The sequence below is a fragment of the Aquila chrysaetos genome, chromosome 9, assembly GCF_900496995.4.
Source record: "Aquila chrysaetos chrysaetos chromosome 9, bAquChr1.4, whole genome shotgun sequence".
In the NCBI taxonomy this organism is placed as follows: domain Eukaryota; kingdom Metazoa; phylum Chordata; class Aves; order Accipitriformes; family Accipitridae; genus Aquila; species Aquila chrysaetos.
Genome location: NC_044012.1, coordinates 7419768 through 7444190, shown reverse-complemented (window position 1 = coordinate 7444190; position 24423 = coordinate 7419768). Strand labels below are relative to the sequence as shown.

Sequence of the window (24423 nt, the reverse complement as noted above, 5' to 3'; positions counted from 1 at the left end):
TGAAGTCTTAGGTGATATAAATGGCCACCCCAAGCCTATGTCTAGAGTAGTTAAATTTACAGTCAACTGTAAGTATAAATCCTGCTTTTACATCTTAGTGTAAGCTTCTGTACTGCATCATCTCATATTCTTAAAGAAGTGGTTATGAATTAAATCAAACCAATGGAATCAGGATTATGCAAAAATACCTGATACATGTTACCTCCATTGCCACAACTGAAGTGTGCAATTACTGGTTCTACCATAAGCAAGACATTATGTTTCTACAAAACGGCCATCCTTCAATCATTTTGACTTGCAAACAGTACATGGTTAAATCACTTAGGATACATTACTTTTGGTTCAGGACCAAGGAAGAATAGAGATAGCTTTAAATCATTATGAATAGGGTCAATCAGAAAACTCCCAAGTCATCATCATAAAACAGGACTGCAAAACAAACCAATGCAAAACAAATGCAGTTTAAAGGTCCAGATGAACTTCTTTGGATGTTTCAGACTACTGGAGTGATGCGAGTGAGCTGCCCCAGAGCCTCTTCATTATTCTGGATGTCACTTAGTTGACATATGCTATCTGCTTTACTTTCCCCAGTCATTCTCCACTTTACCGTGCATTTGAGTTATAACTGTAATAAGATGCCAGCTGAGTGAATCATTTGGAGTCAAATGCATGTTATTCTTTATTCAGCTGCTGCCCGCCTGGTCATGCATTCAAATGGCCAGATCTAAAGTGACAGAACTTTGTATTCCCTATTACAGCACTGAATTAGCCAAGTATAGGGAACAGGGAAGGGAATATTCACGGTATTACCAGGGCAGCAAGGGGCTAAAAAAGGTTCCTGACCTTTAAAACGGTTAGATCCCTCCACAAGCTGTTACTTAGAATGAAGCGGATGGCATCACTTTAATACGTAACACAGAAAATTCTTGATGGTGTTAATGAGCTGGTTTTGAATCTTTGTCCAAAACATATCTTAAGGACAACGTAAGAGGTGTTTGAGGCATCAGGCTTCACTTTTGATAAAATCAGTTTTAACTTCTTGAGATAATGAAGCCAGTGAAGCTTCCCTGTGGCTAGTACTCCTCCTTTGCTCCTAACATGTATTTGTTTACTGCTTCATTTTTGACAGGCTTAGATGACAAATTCTAAGAAACGGGCTTTAAAAAATATTTTGTCTGCAAACTTTTTACAGACTAGGCAGAAAAAAACCCAAAGTGTTACATATTAAGTACAAAGAAATACAAAACCTCTGTCTATATCTCACCTCATTCATTAATGTGAACAAAAATGTTTTACCCCCTTACTCATTATAGCTAAGACGTTTCCAAGTTTTTTTGCTTCCTCTAAATACAATACACTAAATACATAATCCAAGATAAAATCAATGCGTATTGTGAAATTAAGGAATATTGATGAACTCAAGACTGCAACAAATCTACAGCCCAAAGAGATGGTGGTGATAATCCCTACCATGGGTCAGAAAGGTCCTGAAACTTCTTAAGAATTCAGTTGCTGCAGGGCGTCGATGGAAGAACTGTGTCCACAAAGAGGTCTGCAGGAACGCTCGCTATACACACAGCACGCTGCAATGAATTTTGACTCCATAAATACATGCATAATTTTAGGCATGTAAGAAGTGGGTTTATTCAGGCCAAGGGGCCATCAACAAACTGGTGCAGGCATCTAATACTGAACTCAACAGACAAAATTTAGACACCCATAGAACCACAGTTAGCAATCCCCCAAAATCCACGTTCAACTGTCATAGATGAGGCTGCAGGCACCCACCCTCATTAACACAGAGCTAAGTGGCTGATGCCTGAGCCTGGTTAGGGCCCCCAAACCAGGCCAGTCCCAGGAAGCTCCAGCTGGTAGATGTCTTGGAGCACACCCTGGCCTCGCACTAAGGCATTAAGCTCCCTGCAGAAACCAGCAAACACCGGCATCGATCACTGGGAAGAGACCTGTTGTATAAAGGCTTAAATGTGCACTACAGCAGGGTCTCAAGCTTGGGTCTCTTGCTTGCAAGTGCGTCTGTCAGTCGTGAGGCAGCTGCCTGCCTGAGTGATCTTCCTGATGCTAAGAGTGTTCGCTTCGTTGGCCCCGAACAGCTTCAGGACGGAGAATGGGTAAGGAACGACTTTGCACACCTGGTTTCCCAGCGATGATCGAGACCTGGGCACCTGAAGTGGAGATTTAAGCCATGATGCCATTAGGTGTGGAGGGAGGTCAGTCTGATTAGACGCCCTACCACGCGGCCCCAGCTCGTGCACCAAGTTCCTCGGGGGCTTTGGGCTGTGCCCAGGCCTAAGATGAAAGTATGAGGGGGAGATTTTTCGGCTTTGCCTCGCAGGGGTGTGGAAGCACCTCCAGCACCGGACCCCTGCTCGGTGGGGACGAGAGCGAGAGGTGGGGCCGTGGCCGCAGGCTCCTACCTGCGGCTTCAAGGCCCTTCGCTCCGGTTGGCGGGCCCAGCCCGTGAGGAGAGGAGCCAGGCCGCCCCCAGCCTCCGCAGCCCCTCACGCAGGAGGGAGCGCGGGGCCCGCCCGAGGCCGCCTCAGGGGAGCGCCGGCCCCGCCCGGCCTCCAGGTGCGATTTTCGGCACGGCGGCGGCCCCGGGCGCTCCCCTCACGACGCCACCGGCGCCCTCGTCCCGCTCCGGCGGCCGCGCAAGAGCAGGGGACCGGCGAGGGGCGCCGCTGGGCCGCCTCCCGCCGCGCCGGGGCGGCGGATGGCGCTGCGCAGCTAGTCGGTGCATTGCGGCGGGCGGGCGGGCGGACCGCCCGACCGACCGACCGCCGTGCCGCTCCGCGCCGCGCCTCTCCCGCGGCCATTCCACACGGCGGCACCGCGCCTCGCACAGGAGCAGCCGGCGGGAGCCGCGCCGCCGCAGCCCCGCCATGGCCAAGGAGGGAGCGCAGCGAGCGGAGGAGACGGAGCAGATGATCGAGAAGGAGGGCGGCAAGGAAGCCGCCGAGGGCAGCGCCGCCGGCAGCCTGCGGGCTGGGGACACGAAGGAGATGAGAGCCGTGGTGCTGTCCGCCTTCGGGGGGCTCAACAAGCTCCGCGTGTCCAAGAAAGCCATGCCGGAGCCGCAGGAGGGGGAGCTGAAGATCCGCGTCAAAGCCTGGTCCAGTATCGCCTCTCGCCCTCTCCTTCCCTCCGGCGGCGGTTGAGGGGGGGCGGGCGGGGTGCGGGTCCCCCTCGGGCGGCCGGGGGGGGGGGGGGGGCTGCCCCACGCCCGCCCGCCCGCGTCGGGCCCCTCGCCTCTCCCCGCGTTGGCGGCTCTGCCCTGCGGCGGGGCTCTGCCCTGGCCTCGGAGGGGGCCGGGGGGGGGGGGGACGGGACGGCGGGCGGAGGCTCCCGGCGGGCCGGGGTGCGGGTGCGAGCCCCGCAGCCTCCCCTCCCGCCGCCCGGGGCGGGCGGTTGTTGTACTAACTTCCCTCACTTGTGGCTTCCCCCCCGGCCCGGTGGGGAGCCCCTCTCCGAGCTGCCTCTGCAGCTTCCTGCCCCGCCGCCGCCGGCCGTTCCCCGCGGCAGCACCCGGGAAACCCACCGCGGGGTCGGGGCTCGGCTCCGAGTCACTCGGTACCGGGCGGGCGTGGAGCGGAGACGGGGGTTCGTGTGCTGTCAGCAGCAGCTATGAAGGGGGGGAAAAAAAAAAAAAAAAAAAAAAAAAATCGTCGTTGATATTCACGGTACCAGCAGGGAGAAATGGGGGGGGGGGGGGGGGGGGGCGGGAACTGGCCAACTGTGTTCAGGGTTTTGTTGTTTTCTCTCTGGGAAATGTGGATGCCAGCTTGCGTGTGTTGCTCAGCACCAGTCCCTCTCCCTTCTGATACTAGCTGTTATTTTTCTCCTGGGAATCACTTGCTTCAGTCATCGTAATTTTTCCTCGGAGCTGGTGTGAGAGTGTAGCTGGAGCTGAGGATAACTTACCAGCGTTTAATTCCTGTGCCCAGCTGACAAGTGGCTAGTGATCTGGTAGCATCCTGAAACGAGCTTTCCTAGAAGACTAATATTTTTTTCCTTCCAGACAATTGGAGCAGACTGTTCTTCCTAGATAGCCGGTTCTCAGTGCACATGTTCCTTCATGAAAATAGGATTGTTTTTGTAAGTGGCAGAAGCAATGTTAGGACCTTCCTACACAACCTGATATGTACCAAAGACCAAATGAATTTTGCCTAGGCAGGGATTTATCTTTTGTTGTCCTCTTCTGCTATGTGAAAACATGGTGCTTCTGGAAGATAAATTCCAAGGTGAAGGCCAAGTTGTTTATTTTAGAAGTAACTTGCATTAAAAATGATACTGGTATGGGTCAGTGAGCTTGTTTTGAACCATGTATGCGGTGGATGTGCCTCAAATCTTGGAATGCCCCGGTAGGTTAATGTAGCTGAATGTCTTGGCCTGTTTGGACACTGGGGCTTTCCATCCTGAACTTAAGGGGGATCATAAGGTTTGTGACCTATGCGAGTATTCCCCCCCCCCCCCCAAGGTGTTGCCCATGAAAAAGGGTGATATCCATCAATCTGAATCATGACTAATAAATGAAGGGCTGAGATTTTATTGCATTCTCATTTGTTTATTTTTTTCTTTACTAGGCACAATGGGAAATGCAAGAAATTCCATGCTAGGTGAATATAAGAAATAATGGTAGCATAGTAGTTGCTGGGTAGCTCATTTTGCTATGAAGCAGGGCTGTAATTACATTTGAGGATGGACTGTGTCGTTTTCCAAGTGACTTTTCTTCAGCTGTTGAGTTAACAAAAGTTAACATGCAAAAAAATTGTTCTGAGCTCATTGACATATTCCTTTAAATGCCCAAGGGGTTTACAGCATTCTCCAGTACCTGTATGAATTCCACTTTCATCAAAGCAGTAGATATGAGTGTATCACAGATAGGAAGTTACCTGCAAAAGAACGCTTGGCTGTAAAATAGAAATTGTCAGCTCTGCTACTACTACAGTTGCTTTCCAGGGTTGCATTATCAGTAGTGAGCTGTGTGATTTGCATGCTTGCTCTTTGACATCCGGAGACCCACTCAACTGCTTCATAGTTACTGCCAGGTTGCACAATACCATGTGTGTTTTGGAAGCTTCCCTTCATGCCAGAGGAGCCTGTAGGCTGTATAGTGTCTGCTTGTCATTCCTGGCTGGAAATGGCCATAGGGCTGAAATGTGATCAGGTCACCAAAGTGTGCTTCCAAACAAGGCAAAATCAATTTGCTGATCTTCTTGACCTGAGTCTGTAAATACAGAAGATTGATCAGGATGATGATGGACTTGCGGTCTGGTCTGGGAGACTGAGTGAGAAAAATGTTTGTTGGCTTTGGCCAGTGTAGAATGCACACGTTAATGCATGCGGTGCTGAAAATGCCAAAGATGGGCTGCTCCAGTAAGACATATTGATGACAGAAGAATGTTTTTAGTTGAATCGGTTTTGCAGTTGACCATCATTATAGATGATGATTATTTTTTCTCCATCAACTTGTGGAGAAAAATAATCTTTGTTTTAAGAAGAATGTGTGCATGCATGATAAATAGTATATATCAGTAAAAAGTGCAAGTTCTATGTGGTCTCTGCATTCACTAGGGGATGAAACCAGTTGAATCATATGTATACACCAGTTAAATCATATGTATACGTTTTGTAGTATGGTACTATAAATGGAGGAGATGGAGGATATGTTGCTATTAGCACTAAGCCAGATGAATAATTCTTTTGAAGGTCTGGAATATCAATGATCCAATTGAAAATGTGTCAGCTGAGATGAGTCATGTGTTAGCCTCATTCAGTGACTAAGAAATGGAACAGCCATCGATGTCCAAGCTGAGTCACAGCTTCTGCATATTTCCTGAAATTATTTTTGATTGATAATGACAGAGCAGTTGAAGTCGCTGTATTTGTTGGTACTGTAATTTGCAGTCTGCAGAACACTAGTATACATATTGTTTAAAAGATTAGACAAGTAGCTAGAACAAACTGAGGCAGTAGTTGAGATAGGTTGTGTGAATAAGGAATGGTGTCCTGTAATTGTCTCCCTTTATTTTTCTTTTCTCTGTTCTAATTATTTCTGCCTTGTGCTGCTATACATGTGTGTCATGAGGAACGAGGCAGAAGTGACCCTTCTGCCTCTGTGACTGTGAGATAACAGCACTTTAAAAGAGCTGGTAGCAAATAAAAGAAATCCTAAGTATAGCAGAGTAGCAGACAGTGCATCAATTTTGTTCTTAAAGGAAGTCTTGTTCATGTACTGTGGGTGTTTCTGGATAAAAAAGCATAAGATCTGATAATTTTAAACCTTTCCACTTTTTTTTTTAAAAGATTGTCAGGCAATTTGCTGTCCAGGGGTGAGAGAAAGGACTTTAAGAATATAAAACTCTGTGGTCCTCTTATTTTCTCTCTTGTATTTCATTAACTTCAGTAAATAATTTCAGTGGAGTCTTACAGTGAAGTAAGAAGGACAGATCAAAAGCAGCACCTCTCTAAACCAAAGTGAAGGATGGTCTGCATGATTTGGTGTTTTGCAGTGGAAGGTATCAGGCATCCTTGAGCGGATGGGGCAGAGCAAGGAGAACCAAGTTGCTAGTCTGATGGTGAAAGAAGTCTAGAATACAGCTTTCTGTCTGCTGGACTTTCCACACATAAAAATGTGGCAAAGCTAAACCACAAGTATAGAAAATAATATTCGAGATCCTCAAAACTGGGGTTAAGGCAGAGAATTGCAGACTTGGAAAGTCAGATTCAAAGATACTTACATGTTTGATAAACTCAGTCTCCAGAGATGCACAGGTAATTCAGTTTATGCAGTTCACGCCAATATCCCTGCTATTTCCCGGAAAGGTTCCTGCAGAACCCCTATGTCAGTGTGTTGATCTTGGTAATTCATATCCTTCCCTATCTTCATTTGCATTCAGCTTTTGATTTAGGATTAAAAACACATGACTGCAAGAAATTCTGCACTTTTTATCACTGGATCACTTTGCATTTATACTTCTCCTTCTGCATTTGCCCTTAAAGTTCAGGAGTCACTTTCTCTGGCTACACACCAGAACAGGCTGTGCTGGTTTGTACTGATACAAAAAATGAATTGTGCTTATTCTCTAAAACCACCACTCTTCATGAGACATATTTTCTTGTTATGTTCTGTGCAGCCAAACTTCCCTTTTCTTGTGTCTGCTGTAGGTTGAATCTCAATGAAGCACTTGATAAGGTTGGGTGTCTTGGAGGTAGTTACTGAACTAGCCATTCATCTTTGGGCCCTCTAGGTTATTCAAAAGGAAAAAAAAAAATTGCTGGTTTTACCACACAACATAATTGTTCAAATTTGGCAGGTAAAATAAAAGAACTTATTTCTGTCCTTATTTGAAAGTGGAGAAGAATGGGAACAAATGCTTGTATGAGAGTAACAGGGATGTGACAACATGTAGGCATATAGGAGATCAAAGATGGAGCGAATGAAGAAGAAACTCTCTGGAAAGTGACTAGAAATGATTAGAAATGCGGATCAACACTATATTCCAGCTAGTAATTAAAATCATAAAAACATGTGACTTAGGTATTATGGACCTGTTCTAGTATTGTCTTGTAAGTTCATTGTAATAGAGATGAACTCTCTATTTTATTTAATATTGCTGCCTTTTATTGAGGATGAAGACAGACGAAAGAGGAATGGAACTAGAACAGAACTGAATTGCTAGTATTATGTAGTTAGATGCAAAACTGAATATGTGCCCTTTCAAAAATTGTCTGTCAAGTTACTTCGTAAGAATTAGTATTACTAGAAAGAGCTGCAATAATGTATTTGTAATCATATGTCATTATCAAATAACTATGGTCTTTGCCATATCCATCTGTCTGCTTGTTGCCTAGTTGTTATGATGTCATGGTGCATATTCCTACGCAGGTTCCTGCATCACAGTTCTACCTCCAGCTGCCCTTTCTTGCAGGAATGTAGAAAAAGTTAACATTCTGTAAAATGCTCACAGTGTGGAAAGATGTATTCAAAAGATCATCACTGAAGTTAATGTACACAGACAATGGTTGCCACCATGTGTGTTGTGGGGTTTTTGGGTTTGTGGTGTTTTGGTTTGGTGGGGTTTTTTTGTTGGGTTTTTTCTTTTTTTCTTTTTTTTTTTTTCTCTCCTGCCAAATGATGACTGCCTTGTGGGCATTATGTTATTTGGAATTTCTCTTTCATTATCAACATTACAGTGGTGATATAGGAGGTGGTCTTAGCCACTGGATAAGAAGTGGCCTTTCCAAAATCATTTCAAAGCTCCCAACTTAATTGTGCCAAACCCCTCCTAACCTTCCATATGCTTAATGTTATGAGCTTTGTCTATGAGCATGTTGAGGGTTTTTTTGGTTTGTTCTTTTTATTTTTAATTTTTCTCCTGAGTTTGTCAAACTAGACTGTCAAAAGCCATGTTTTTCAAAAATAATTTGTAATCTTGCTTTTACAGAGCTAAAAGTTGTGGGTTTGGGTTGCTCTTAAACCCTCCACCACAATTACAAATATTTACATTTGGTGAAATCCGCCCCCCCCGCCACTGACCTACATCTCATGAATACTGTCTTGTCTTTGTGCTTATGCTCTGTGTCTAATCTGTCTTTTTGTTTTTTGGGTCTGTTCAGTCTGTTTGTGTCTTGACTAGTATCTGACTAAAGCTCTATCTTATAAATACTTGTGCACATCAGTAATTTTATGTATGCAAGCAGCTTCTGGTATCATATGTGTGAGTACGACTCACTGTGCGTAGCTTTCTAGAGTCGGGGGAGTTAGTATGCAGTAATTTTGGCTAACAATAAATACAGGGCTGTGTTTTGGAACAATGGATTAATGCTGAAGCATATTGTAGCTAGTTATGAGTTTTAGACATTTTAACTATGTATGGCATTTGTGCCAGTAATCAGTATATGCACATAGTAGATAAACGGTACCGTTTTTGCTTGGTTTTTTTGTGGCTGCCTAGAAACCCACAGAATTTTACTTAATAAAATTGGATAGCATATAAAAGACAAAGCAAAGATGCTTCAAGACTTTTGCAAAACTGAGACTACAGGGCAACACGTATATTTTTTCTGAGCGGCAACCCTGCAGGCTCCAAAGACCCAAATAACCTTTGCAAAACTGTACAAAAGTGATCCAGGAGGAACAGTTTTAAAACAACAGCCTATCTGATAACTTAATAAGTTCGTGTCAAAGTTTGGACTCCTGCCTGGGACGAACACAAGATTCTTTCCTGGAGTCACATCAGAGGTTAGGACAGTTACATCAGGTTGCTCTTGGACCAGAACTTCTGTAGTGTGTGAGGTTTGGGGGTTTCTTCTTAAATTGAACTGGGTTTACTTGTCAGCTAGTAATGCATTCATAGAAATCTTAATGTTTCACTGTATTGAATTTTTAAATGCCCTTAGTGAATTTCTCTGTGTGACTCCCAAACAGTCTTGTAAGCTTTGGGGCTAATGACAGATGTGGTTGCCTTGCATGTGTACTCTTCTGCCTAAGGCCTGTACAGCAAGCACAGTGTGAAGTCAGTCCGTGCCACGCATGAAGGATGAGAATGTCTGCTGGGTCCCTCTTACTCTGTGGAGCCCAGCTTTTTAATGCTGCCCTGAAGTTTTCTGGCTTTCCCATCACTCAGGTCAAGTTTTCCTCTTCTGCTCTGATCTATGGTAACAGTCTTGATGTTATTTTTTACCTGTGTTTTACAGTGGTTTGAACTTTATTGATTTGATGGTGCGACAGGGGAATATCGACAACCCTCCTAAGACGCCACTTGTCCCTGGGTTTGAATGCTCTGGAATTGTAGAAGCTCTTGGAGATAGCGTGAAAGGATTTGAGGTAATACTTCCTTTATTTTCAGAACAAGACTAAATAATCACCAGTTCACTGAGTATGTTGTCCCTAATCCCTTCTGGTCTGCCAGTGACAGCAGCCTTCACCACCCTATTGAGATTTGAAAGGTCAATTTTTCCTTGCTGCTTCCCAAGCATGAGAATGACCTCTTGAATTACTTTCTAAAGCCACCACTGTCATCTCCTTCTAATCCTTCCAGAAAAGTCACTTGTGCCATGTGCATATCCTATTGGCTAAATAGGAACTGGAAGGCATGACTGATGTGCTTTAAGAAAGTGCAAGAAATTGAGTTAAGTTTCTTGTCTTGGCCGTGTTTGCTATCATTGTTGCTCTGTTTGTCAAAGCCCGTGCGCTGCTGATTCTAATTCCAACTTTTGACCTTGAGTTAGTGAGACCCTCATCTGCAACAGGCATTGCTTCTTACAGCCATGTGCATTCATGAGGTGCAGATAGAATTGGGACCCTGATTCTGGGTATGTGACTTATTCTGATCACTCAGGAAAAGGATCTATTTCACTTAACAGAATAGCGATAAATGAACAAATAGTTAATGTATATAATAAAGCTTTCATAACTGGTTGGCATTATGTAGTCTTTGGTATCTCTTATCACATATAAGCAGCATTCTGTCCTACCTTCTATTCTGTTATTGATGTGAAACATATGTGTTCCCTCCAATCTTGCACTTTATTTCCTAAATATAGAAAAACTTTGAATTAAAATCTGAGTTAATGCATGTCGATCCTATCTTAGTTATTTGCTGAGTCAGTCATGTCATCAAGTAATTGCATTTTCCGAATTCTTACTGTATCTTGACCTTAAGGCAACTACCTAAAATGTTTTTATTTCAAGGTAACATTTTTGCTCTTCTAGAAGAGCTGTAAAATTTCTCAGTTGAGTGAAGATAATGGCCAATTTAGTTTCTAGTAGGGTCTCAGTGATGAGCCCTTCTTAGGACATTTTTCTACCTTCCCTTTCCTGCCCCATCTCTGCCTTGAAACAAGTCATAATCTTCCAATGTTTTTTTTTGACAAACTGAACAATAACTTTGCTGTTTGAAAAACTCTACTGCTTCAGTTGTTCTGCTCTAGTATCTGTGTTTTATAGTTACGCTCCATATTGAAGAATAATCTATGAAAGGAGTGTAGACAGTATCTGCTCTAGATCAGCATTCTCAGTTTAAAAGTTCTTGCTATTTTTAAAGGGCATTATGAGGCTACAGCATATGGTTCTTGTTGGAATAACTGTGCACCTGACTGAATATACTGGATCTCTTTTAAAGTTATATCTTTGTTCTGACTATAGAACATGTTTGTGCTCTGGTGTACTCCCTGAAATTGAAACAAGCCGTGGTGTTTCATTTTTTGCATATAATCTGCATAGCCATGGTAGTATTTGAGTGATCTAGAAGAAGGGTCGACACTCAGAATAACCGCTATGCGCAGGTATGAACCCATCAACCAGAGAACATACCATGAAGAAGATACAAGAATGTTCTGTCAGTTTCTTTATGGATTTCTTGCACAGAATAGGAGCATGCCAGATGCTTCTTGTCTCCTTGACATATGCTGCTACCACTGTCCATAGCAATGGCAGGAATGGCAAAGATTGCACCCTATGTCTTCTGACCTTCTTTCCCTTTGTTGCTGTCTTCCAGTTCAAGTCACGTTAAAGTCGTGGGCATTTCATGCTCTGGAAGAAGTGTCTTAGTCAGGCCCTTAGTCTGTACTACCTGAGCTACTACACCCAAGATATTGCCAGGATTTATTGTCTTCATTTGCTGTGATTGCATTATCGTATGACAAATGACAGCATTGAATGGCAGTCCATTTTTACAGCAATGTGTAAGAACATACTTTATATTGAAAAAAAGCCTTTTTTATGGAATAATGGTGTAATGCCTATTCCTTCTCCCGTTAAAAGAAAAAGCTGATTTCTACAGAGCTCAAATGCACCAGGCCTGATCTCTCTGTAGTTGTGGGGATGATTCTCAGGAGCTAAGGCCTAATCTGACATGATGACTAGGCTCTGTATAGTGTTTGTGTTAAAATATGGTATTTATTGTTACTAAGAAATCCCTTGAGAATCACCAAGAGGGACTTCTCTGCATTCTTTTTGGTAATTGCTTATGTTTGTTTGCAAGGATATAGGACGTGTTAACATCTTCACTAATCCTGTCAGACTTTAGGTTTTAGAAGCTTCTCTGACAGCAAAGGGGAACCACAGACTGGTTACCAGGCAGGCATTGTTAATTTGAATGTGTTTTCAAAAGGAGGAGGCATTTTGGTGAGGTTGGAATGACAGTTCTGTTTCAGCATCCTCATTCTAAAAGACAAACCTTTCAGAACTGTCAGCAGCACCTTAGCTCTTAGCAAACCCACAATATCCCAAAGCCAAAGTGATGACAAGTACTTGGGAGACCAAAATGTGCTTGTGCTATAAATGTTTGCCTGAAGGTAAAAGTGTTGTGCTTTATTCCATTGCTGTGGAATATAGTTGAAATTATCCAAGAACAACCTGTAGTATTTCTAAAGCATTAGTGGGTATTAGTAGAATGTAAGATAGGGAATATCAGTCAGATAAGCAAAGGTATTTTAGAGGGACAGCTGCTGTTAGTTTTAGTTAAAACATGAAGTCCTGAAGTTTGATGCTATTAATGCCTTATACTGTGGCTCCATTGAAGAGCTCCTTTCATGGTTAAGGATGCTATTTTTGTTGGTGTATTATAGAAAGGCAAAGAGGTCTAGGGCAAGGTAAAAGATGCATAGGCGCTGCTGGTGACAAGCCATTATCGAGAGTTTGTAAGAGTTGTGCCTTTGAAGGTTTTAATATACACTGGCCAAACTTTTGCTTACTGTGGCTCTCCCTAGTAGCCCCTGCAGACCAATTTCTACTTTTACGTGAGTGTTGCTTTCCAAGTCTGGTTGTACCCCTGCAGGAGCCTCAGAGCTCCAGTTGCCTTGTTATTTTTCTTGTCCATCTGTGGGGAGTCACTATCTCCATTTTAAAAACCTGAAGCTGCAATGAAGGCCATCATACAAACACATGAATTTGATGGGCCTCAACCTCTGAAAGGTTCCTAGGAGCAACCAACTGTATCTAATACTAATAATAAAATAGTTAATAATAAAATATTTTTCTCCATAGTGAACTACCCTTTCACTACTATGTATCTTCCAAACAAATTGAGTAGAGGAACATTGCGTTCAAAGAGAATATTTAATTGCTCCTTTAAATCCTGTCAAATTCACTTTGTAGGCTTAGTAGTGCCTCAGAATCCAGAGGTATGTTTTTGATGTTTAAGGTGCCTCATTTGAAGTTGCAGGGTCAAATTCTGCTCTGATACATGGCTGTAGAAATTACAATCATGGAAATTTATTGCTAGGATCAGTTATTAAGACATTAAAAATGGAGAGTGGATACAGATGGTGTTATCTTCTAAATGAGTCGTATCCAAACCGTTTCATGTGCTCTCTCTGTCAGAGTACAAGGCCTCCCCTTCTCAATCCACAGAGAGGAAAAGTAGCTGTGAATTAGTGTGAAGACTGAGAAAGCAAAGTGAAAATTATCTTGGATGTAATCTTGTTTATTCCACGCATCTCACCAATATCATTAGAATGTTTTTTCCTTTTTTTTTTTTCTGTAAGCAAATTTCCTGGTTATTAGTAAGAATGCTGTTTTCATTGTTTACAGCCCCATTTGTTATTTAGGAGCTCTGCTAGCAAAGGATGATCTGTATTAGTGATGATGGAAGACTGTTCTGTCAGAGAAGCAGCGTAGCAAAAAAGAATAGGTGGCTTTAACTTTGTTTGGATATTTTTGTTAAATTCAACTTTTAAAATGAATACAATTTAAAAAAATGGCAAAAGGCCAAAGCTGAGAAGTGTAACTGCTATCTTGCCAAAGATGTGAGCACCGTTATCTTCACAGTCAGTGACCCACAGCTTGAACAGGAGAGTTGCGGATCTTGCCAGTTGCTCTCTACAGTCTCAACTGCAGCCATATCCTCAACATTGTTTTCTTCCTTGTTTGTAGATTGGAGACAGAGTCATGGCTTTTGTAAACTACAATGCATGGGCTGAAGTAGTATGTACCCCAGTAGAATTTGTCTACAAGATTCCAGATGACATGAGTTTTTCTGAAGCTGCTGCGTTTCCCATGAACTTTGTAACTGCCTACATGATGCTCTTTGAAGTTGCTAACCTAAGAGAAGGCATGTCTGTGCTGGTTCACTCGGCAGGAGGTGGGGTGGTAAGTTGGAACTTTTCTTACTTTCCTGTCACCGAGTAACTGAAGCAGTCTGATGCATGTCGATCTCTGAAATGAGCCAGACCCTGCAGTTTGATTCGATATCAGACTTCCCTACGTGAGGGATTGCAGTGGGGGGAACTGCAGCTTGTTTTCCCATCAAAAGGCTGATGTGAATGGTTGGCAGGAGCTTTTGGTGAAATAAAAATGTTCTGACAATAAACTCTACCCAAAAAAACCCTAATTGGTTGTCAGAGATCAAGGAGCAAGTGTTGTCCTGAACACTGCATTCCTGAACTTAGGCATCTTGTACTTTTTCTATGTAAAAGAAGGCTGTAACAAAAGGAATAAATAAGTTGACTCCCCGCACAAGGTATTTGTAGGTAACCATAATCCTCCTTGCAGTAAATGGCCCTCTTGGAATACTGCAAATACGGTGTGCGAGTGTGTGTGATGCTTTCTCTGTGAAAGACTTCTTTTTCTCCTTCCCCCTTTGTCTTAGAGGGATTGAAAGCAATGAAAAGCATTATCATGCCAACTCTGAGGAAAATACACAAATGCTGAATTTGAGTCAGTGGTGGCTGTTGCATGTTGTAGTTTGGATCATTAATAAGGAGGTGGTGTGTGGCATAGGCAAAGCCACAGTAGGATGAATTCAGTGGAATACCAGGCCACACAATGAAATGAAAAAACAGCATTTTGTGTTACCAGTTCCTTGAGCTATCTTATAGGAAAATCTCTCTCCTTTGGAAAATATTTACGCTTGTGCAAAAATATTAAGATACTGACAGGGGAGTTTGTTTGCTTTTGAAATTATGCAGTCCTTTTCCATAAGACAGGCTTCACAACCTAAGAACATTAGCAGAGCTCAGCCTTTCAAATTGGAGTACCTCTTCTGTTTTCCTGTTATGCCTTATTTATGCTAAATTAATATTCTGTTGTCTACTGAGGTCTGGTGGGCAGCCCCAAACACCTTATCCCTAATTCTTTGCCCTTAGACCTTCTTTCAGGTTCTCATATAAAAGAAGGCTGTAATCAAAGGAATAAATTCATGAGTTCCCTTTACAAAGTATTTTTAGGTAACGATAATCCTACTTGCAGTAAATGGTCCTCTTGGAATACTTCTGTAAACGAACGGAATTTATAATCGTATTATGCTTTGGCACAGTGCAACCTAGAGTGTTATGGCTGATTTTATTGTTCTTTTAATATTAAATCTTTTCATGTGGAATTCAGGACTGTTAAAGCAACATGAGGCCACACATTCAGGGGGACAGCATATTCTGCAGGAATTGAAGGCTCAGCTTTAGCTCTAAGGCCATTTGCCCAGCTGACGCTATACAGACCCAAGCTAACTATACAGAATTAGCAAAACGCCCAGAAGCAATCCCTGTGCATATGCATGTATCTAGAGAAAATGAACTCCTTCTCCTTATTAAGATAAAGTGTACTTGCTAAATTTCTTTCTTTCTTTCTTTCTCTCTTCCTCTTTCTAACCTCACTCGCCTCTGTTATTCCTTTCTAAAGTACTGTTAATGCTCTACCAACTCTCACATAGTCTTCTTCACTAGTGCCCAGCCTCTGTGCTGGGCTGTTCCTGCAAGGAGCTGCTGGCTTTCTCTTAGCGCAGACGCTCAATTTGCTGCTTTTGACTGGTCCTCTGCTGTGGCTGCTTGTGGACCTTCTCTGAGAGAAGCTAAAGGAAGGATGGGTTCTTGTTCGCTGCCAGGAGAGCAAGGAGAAAACAGATCCGCCACCTGCTAAGTAGTTAAATAGAACAGAGTTTCCAAGGGAAAGACCAGAGATGTGGGAAGAACAGCCAAGTTGGCCCACGACTGACAAAGGTCTGTGTGTGATCCAGGAGGGACTGTACGTAAGAGGGAGACAGGGCTGGGTGGCCTGCAAGACAGGATGCTGATCGCTGTGTCACAGGGGAGAGTGCCTCGCGCAGCCTGTTGTTCCTTGTAAGGGAAGAGCATGTATAGCTAGAATTGGAAAGGAAAGACTTCCCATTGCTTGGTAGGTCTTACAGGTAAAATATCACTCTGAACATGCATGGAATTTTTTCTTTTCTGCTAACTAGACATAAAAATTTCAGAGGGGTCTGCATTACTCTTTAAGCTGCTCTAATAATCTGTCTGTTAGTCCTTTGAAAACTTTTAACAGCCTCAATCGAACAAGTCATTCTCACAAAGTTCTTTGTTAATAAACCAGAAAACTGGCACTGAAATTGCTATGGGAAGAGGTATTTTTTTGTGCTGTTGCTTTAATAGATAGAAGGCCCATTCCCACTTTCAGCAAGTGGGAAACCTGTTCAGTTTGTTTCTAAATGTCATAGAAATTCCAGAACACTTTAATGAGACAATAGGCTCCCTGTGGGCCTAGAAGTTTGTAATTGTTCCTTTCTCATTATGCAGGATCATTATTTTAGCTGCTTCAGGCAGTTTATGAAAAAGAACTTGTTGCTTCAGAAACGTTTGTGAGGTTCTTTGTTCTGGTTCCCCAGTCCCTCTTAGGAGGATCCCGCAGCTTTTTCAATAAATTGAGTCACGGAAAATTCTCTGGTACCTTTACTTACCTATTGCCTCAGTTTATTTATGTGGCCTTATTTTTGTTTATAGATATTTTTGGTAGTGAGGTAGCTATAGCAATTGTGTTTCCATCTGTGCCTGGGGTATGATTAGTATGTGACAGTATCCTTTAATGTCTGACAGGATGCTTTAGATAAGTCAGTTTACTTATTTCCAGAAGTTCCAGGGGACATCAGAAGATGATGTAGAGAAAAAGGAAATGTACCAAGATAACATCTTGAAAAAACTCTCGTGTACCTGTCTCCCTGTTACAGAGACTTGAATCCTGTTCCATGTACCAAAGGAGTACCTTCCCTGCCACCCATTCAGCCAAAAGGTCAGGGCATCATGCCATCTTCCCTGTTCACGGTAGGAAACACAGCTCATTGTAGGGAAGCACCTTGTCTCTCTGAACCAGGAGGAGAGAGGTGGACACTCACAAACTCTGCTTCTGACACTGTTGGTGTATTATAGACCTCTACCTGAAGAGGAGGACCTGCTGCAGTGCTTAGAAAGGGTGGTTTGAAAGGAGAGGTTGTATTTGCCTTTTTTTTTTTTTTTTTTTTTTTTTCGTATGGCTGGCTTGTTGATTTTGATTGTTTGGTAAGGTTGTTTTGGGGGTTGTTTTGGTTTTCCTGTCTCATCTTCCCTCTTGAGATAGGGGCAGTTAAGAGAGACTGAGACTCTCAGCCTGGACGGTGAAGTAGGCTGGAGAAATTTTAGGGGCCTTCTAGGAAGGCATGGTACAGGCTCATAGTTGCATTGCATGATTCAATCAGATTTTGATGAGGAATTCATACCTTGAAAAGCATTCTGTTGTCATTGCTCAAGCTGCTACTGACCAAGATCTATCAAGGACAATAGTTGTCATATGCTCCCTTTCAGGCCTCTGCTTGGCAGGATGCTTAACACTTCTGCTAAACCATTATATGGAGTAGCAGGGCAGTTCAATAATTAACAGAAGATATAATTGTGTAATACAAATAGAGTTTAAATGCTTAAAGCTATGGAAATGTTTAAGTGTCCTTCTGAACTGATCCTAAAATAAGGAGAAAGTCAGCTAACACTGAACTTCAAAAACTTCCTGTTATCCATACTCAGAAATTAATGCTCAGAAACATGAGTTTGCAAGAACATATGACTTACTGTAGGACATATATTGGCCTATCTTAACTGTAAAACGCTGTAATTAATGTTTGAAATGACGGTAAGACAATGGTAGAGTAGCTCCCTTCACAAATACACTCCCACATCTTTTTTTCAAGTGAAGCAATGTGGCGACTGAAGAAAATACACTGAGAAAACTGAGCAGAGCATGCACCCTGCTGGGACTGCTCTGCTGTATGAAGCAATTAGTTCTTTAAAATGAAAACTGTTTAAGTCAGTGCATTTGGTGCAAGTCACAGCACCGGCTTGTATGAGATTATGAAGTTGCTCTTAAAATTACTAATGTAAACTTGTAAACTGTATCCTGGATTAGTTGAATTAGTATAAATACAGGACTGTTGTATTAAAAAAACCCAACCAAATAAAAAAAAAAAAGGAGGGGGCAAAGAAAACTTCAGCTCTTTTCTTCTAGCTTTAAGAAATCCAGTCTCTATCTCTATAATATCCACCTGGAAAATGAATTCTTTCAGGGATTTAGGTTTGTGAGAGACAGCCATTGTGCCCATTTGCTTATTAGTTTACTCTTTAAGTACTTCCTAGTCTGAATATTTAGAGCACAAAAGTTCGGTCATTTACCAAGATTATATAAACACTTCAATTTCATTACTTAGCCCCTCAGACGCAAGGCAGAATTATTTGCCAATTCTTTAGCATTTCAATCTTACAGATGCTAAAATTAAGCTGCCTTTCATGCAGAAGCATCAATTGCTATCCTGAAGCTGTGATCTGACCTTCCCTTTCAGGCTCAGCAGCAGAGGAAGTGCAGGGTAAGTTACAGATGCAGCGCTCATGTTTGAATTTGAAGGGTAAATCTGACTTGGCAACAGATTTAGGTCATCTTGGCAGGATTGGTTACTGCTTGGCAGGAACACTCTTTTTTTATTGTGTCTCCCCTGCATAAATTGCAAATATTTGAGGATGTGTTCCAAACTGAATCACTGAAGTGGTGATATTTTATCTGACAAAGAACTGGCACTCCTTAGTAAATCTAGTCACCTGCTATCACAGGCAGTATATAGGAACCCTTTCAAGAGAATCATCAAATTTCTTCTTAAAAAAATACCTATGTGTTTATCCCTTCAAATTCTCTCTGCTCTGTCTTGCTCAGTGAGAAATCTTTCTCAATTTCCAGACTTTATTTGTGGCCAGTTAATGCATCTTTGTTCTTCTGCTGGTGTTGTCCATTAATTAAAATTTGCTATTCTTTCCTCTTGGGGCACTTCTTTCACATCTTTTTGGTTTGATGTATATGTGTTTACGGCTAGAACAAGCTCAGAATCAAATCTCTCCTTGGCCTGTATTTTTCAGGCTGAAAGCAGGTTTGTTCATCCCCCTTTTTTTGTAAGGTCAGATGTCTGTTTCCTTGGTCGTCCTACAGACACTAATCCAGGCAGATACATACGTGTTTCCTGGGCTCTGAGCTGTTGGCAGCAAAGCAGCAGTAAGCTGGTATGAAAGTGGGAGCCTTTTAAAATAAGTCTCACAGCATCCCTGATCCTTTTAAACATTGTATGGGTAGACTGCATTTAGGTCTGTCTGCACCTAGCAGGTTGGTATCACAGTAAACAGCACTCTTGTGTTTGAGTCAGTCCTTCTTGAATGTGAATAATTAGAATTTACTCCGCTCTTCTGATGGTCCTGGCCAGCGTACTGTACAATGGCATTAATACTTCCCACTTTGCTGAAATCTTTACCTGATACCTCCCTGGACTGCACTTGCTATTTTTATATTAGCAGTTCATAGCTGTTCTGCATTTGATTAAGTGCTTTCCTCTTATTTCATCTCCAGCAGCCAAGGAAGGGAATAAATCAGCTCACGCAGAGCTCTGTGTAACCAAGTCTAGGCTGCTTTAAGCACCGAAGCTATCTCACTTAGAGCCAGACAGGGTATCTGGATGCTGAGCTGCCCCGTGCCACTGAGAGCCTCTAAAGCAACGGATGTGCTCCCTCAGCAGCTCCGGAGAGTCCCAGTGCCATGCCTGAGTCCATTTCCAGACACTGCCTCAGAGCATAATCTGTTAATCAAACACAAAAGCCTGGCGAGTCATACACAAAAAGCAGTTTCCCTGACCAAAGCAGGCTGCAGTCTCTGAAGGCCTTTCTTTTTGCCTGTCGCAGAGGACATGTCCTTTCCCTGAATCCCCTGCAGAGTCATGGCACAGGCGGGCAGTGCTTAACTCTTCCTTGGCTGTTCGACCTTTTCAGGTGGAGCTTGCATCCTCTGGGCAAGGATCTCGGCTGGGGTATGTTGTCGCAGCTCCATTAAACTGAAGAGGGTATATACCAGATGGAGAGCCAGCTCTGAGTTTTGGATGCGCCTCAGCCACACAGTTTTGTGAGGGGGTAGGAAAAAAACGCACCCTGCTAATTGTTGCAGAAACAAAGAGATTTTGAGGATAAAAGAGATCATTATTTCACGGTGACTGTTCCCCTCCCTCTACTCCAAAAGTTACTTGCGGTGCACTGAGTGTAGCAGATGCTGCCTTACCCTTGTTCAAGAATCACGTTTCAGTTTGTCCACTCTGCAATGTTCACCTTAGTGTTTGGTTTCCAATTTCCTCTGCCATAACTGGAAAAATGACACCTTCAGGAGGTGGTGTGTTGTGTATCTGACTTCTCCTAACACAGAGAAATGCCAGGACATTAGTAGATGTCTTCTCTTGCAGTTTTCTTACTATGTTTGTGTACCTCATACCACCTTCAGAGCTGGTTATGTGGCATCAAAGCATTCTGGAAATGTGGATTCTTTTCACGTTTGCTTCCAGACAGGTTTCTTGTGCAAGATTGTCTGAATAATTTTTTTAAAATGCCAGAGCACCTTCGGGCTGCAAAAATGTATCATAGAAATGATAATTTCAACTATGCTATTGGTTCTAATATATTTAGTTTTGCAGGGTGGTATCTTTTAGATGGTTTGTTCTTTCCTGCTATAATGCTGGCCTCAGTTTACATAATAGCAAAAAAGGTGCTTTCTTGAAAGTATACTGACCTATAACTGCTGTAATTCAGTGCACAGCTTGCACATCAGACTGAAGTCTGGCCTGTGCCATTTGGTCAGACTCTTTAGGAAATCCACTAACTTACACCCCTTATTTCATCCAGTGTTAGTATTAATAAGCTAATTAGATTAGTAAGTTTTCTTCTATTCATGCTTTCTGTATTGAGTTTTAAATGTTAATGACTTTTTTCACTTTGAAATTGTTTAAATTCACAGAACAGTCTATTTCGTTTTTGCTTCTTGAAAAATACACTTTTCTGGTTTTATGTGATTATCTCAGTATGAGAAGTTTCCAGTCCTGCAGGTTCAAAGTTGGGTTTTAAAGGAAAGGAATGTAAAGAAATCTCAATCTTTTTACTGGATCTAAAACTACTATAAGAATATCCATTTATAATAAACTCTGTAATAATCATATATGTAGATTAGGTTCAACATACTGGTTTTATAAATTGACAGGATACATTGAAAAGGAATCCATCAAACAGACTTTGAAGCTAAAGAGACGTAAGACTTCTATGCCAAATCCATTATTAGGAGACATGCTTCATTTCCACAGAATGCTTTAACTCAAGTTATTCATTCCTTTGAGGACTCGCCATGTGGAGTTCTGCATGATAAGTAGTATATAAAATATATGTATTTTAGAGGAGATTAATTCCATTTTAAGGGAATATTTTGTAACCGTGTCTATCCCTGCAGTGAAGGAATTGATTTTTTTTTTTTTTTTTAAAGACTGTTAAGTCCTGCTAAAGGTAAAATTAATTGTCCAAGTGAGAATTTTTTTTTGCCACTTATTAATTTTCCTGGCTTCAGGAAGCAAGAATCTAGTCAGTGCTTATATGTAGAAATTTGTATCGTGTATGAAAAATCAGGTGTGTGGAAAATTTTATTTTCATTTTTCAAATCATGCCTACCTAATTAGACACCTTCTTGGAAGGTTTTAGAGTTCATACACTTTTTCTAATAACATGGTGCCTGCTTTCATATCCATGTGGTCTCCACAGTGAAAGCTGGTAGCAGAGATGATGTGGTTTTGTCTGGGCAGGGAAGAGACAGAAAGCCCTCGTCTCTGTCTACCACAAAGCAGGTTTTAGAAGGGGAATGGCTTTGGCGTCCAAAAGACAAGAGAGGGCTCGTGTGCCCCTGTGATCTGAACATCGGGGCCTCACATACTTGCAATTAACATGTATAGCCCTTTAAACACTAGCTACTAATCCAGAGGTAGCTAGATGACTTGAGGTATTAGAAAAAAGAGTGACTTGCGTAGCCACAGTGCTGTTTTGGAGCTTAGTCGAATTCCACAGAAATTAGTGAAATGTTTGAGTTCATAGGTTGAGTTCAATTCTCCTGTTTTGGTGGGGAAAGCCAGAAAAGTCCAATATCAGCCTTTATTCCTAGATTTCTGAGATAGAAATACTAAGAATACTTTGCACAAAAATAACCACAAGTCAGCATCAAATTAAGATCTTCAGAAAGCTGTAGAAGAATGTTTCGTGGGATTGCCTCAAAATACTTCAGTGATGATGTTTGTCCAATTATAAAAAGTACTGGTCATATGAGTCAGTTTTAGGCTTTAAATATCTACAGAAAGCTGGAAAATATTCTGATCTGGGATTTTAGATGAGCTTATCTCTATGGGGGGAGGGAGAGGTGTACTAACAAGTTTGAGTCAGGAGGAAAATAGGTTATGCACATCCTGGGGTTTTTGTGCATTTCTCCTATTCATATGACTGTCAGTTTGTTAAATGCTAATCATCTTCTGCAGGATAAAAATCCATGTATTTTCTACTCTAGTATTTGACCTTTTAAACATTCAGTGGTTTTGGTTCAGGAGATACTCATTATCCCACGTCTTCCCAAGTTAGATTGAAAATGCAGAAAACTAATTAGAGAATAGATCAATAATGTCAGAATTTCACTCAACTACCATACATTATAAAATACTGACTTACCTAAGTCGCTGTGGGTGATGGTTTTCTGGGAGACACAGAAAGTGAGAAAAGAGGATTGCTAGTGAAAATGACTGAGAAAAGGAGATACAAAATCCAGATTAATTTTTGTCTTGTAATTTTATGTTACAATATTTGTGGAGGCTAAAACCTGGGCTTCAGAATGAGATGGTAAGTAATAAAGAAGTAAAGTATGAGAAGAGTGAAATGTTTTCTGCCCCCCAAGACTTTACATCTTGAGATGAGACCCTTCAGGAATGGATTTTCCTATGATTTCTAAGAGATTAGGGATTCCAATCTGGGAAAATGGTGGATGATTCTAAAAAGAAAAGGTCATTCATGTTTGGTATTGGATTACCATGCCATGAATCAGCATTCCTACCTGGGTCCTGCTGTAAGTTTCTCTGAGCTGTTGTTGGACAGGTTGTTCAATTTGCTGTGCTATTCTATTTCTCATCTGTAAAGAATGAGAATGCATCCCTTCTTCTGCTCTCTTCTCTGTGTCTGTTGGTACCTGTCCAAAGGTACATGTAAACTGTGCCTTGCTGTGTAGCTGTTTACTAATCCAGTAAGAAACCAATCTGAAACTCCTGGATGCCACCATATATAAATAATAATACTGTCCTCTCTTGTGATGTTCAGCTCAGAGGGTTGTCACTAGCAATTACATTCAGCATTATATGTGAGGATGCCAAGACCCCCCAGGGTATGCAGGGTTATCTAATTGTTCTACTGTAAATAAAACCCAAGCACTGATTACTGGTATTTACATACTAATGATCAGGGTTTCTGGTTGGAATGAACAGAAATTTGTTTATCCATGGATTATTTTACTGGTCATGCATACAGTTTACAAATGACAATCTTTTGGCTGTAAATGTAAGTAAGAATCTGCTCAATTCCGTCAGACACTGTTTTTAGAATGGCAGTGCTGTTTCTTGCTTCTGGGCATATCCCTGTAACCATGCTAGCTCCAGTGGAGTAATGTGGTTACAACAAGAGGCAGGATGTGGCTACCAAAAGTCTGTCTTCCATTTGTTAGTGTGTTAAGAGTAAAACAAAACCCAGGGTTGTAAAAAGATGACCCGTTAGGATCTTTTTTGAAATCTAGATGGCTCAGCATTTACGCAGTACTTCCCTTCTCTCAGCCTCATGAAGTTAGAGGTTAAAGCTTAGAGAAGTTAAAGCCTTGTGGGGCTCAAAGCTGGAAAGTCGAAGTACAGACATTTGAATGCACAAATTCTCTAACGCCTCAAGTCCTACCTAAACACTGACATAGCATTTCTTTGACTCCACTGGGTTCCTGCCGAGACGCAGGAGGGATATACTAGGAGAATGACTTTCTTATACATGCTCTAGGCCATTTTATCCCCTTTGCCGTTCATAAGTTTTGAGGTTGGGGCACTGGCCTAAGCAGACCTGTTAGTGTGACTCAAGGCTATTCCTGCATTTTGAATAATCAGTAATAATTATTCTTATTTATAAGAGGTAAACCAGATTTGCTTTACTATGCAGTATTTGTTATACCAACTTGCTGTCTCCCACTGAAACAAGAAAATGTGATCGCTTAGGAATGGTAGACTACAGTCCTGGGACTGACTACGCTAGACCTTCTGTACTAGGACAGCA

General features: G+C 41.9%; 1 protein-coding gene across 1 annotated transcript in view; it reads left to right on the top strand.

The window, feature by feature from the left end:
• The first annotated feature begins 2683 nt into the window (after positions 1–2683).
• VAT1L (vesicle amine transport 1 like) overlaps positions 2684–24423 on the top strand; it is a 64089-nt gene continuing 42349 nt past the window's right edge. Inside the window, exons 1-3 of the mRNA XM_030025982.2 lie at positions 2684–3130; positions 9718–9847; positions 13898–14113. Coding sequence (XP_029881842.1) covers positions 2901–3130; positions 9718–9847; positions 13898–14113 — 576 coding nt within the window. The 5' untranslated portion in view covers positions 2684–2900. The remainder of the gene's footprint in view (positions 3131–9717; positions 9848–13897; positions 14114–24423) is intronic.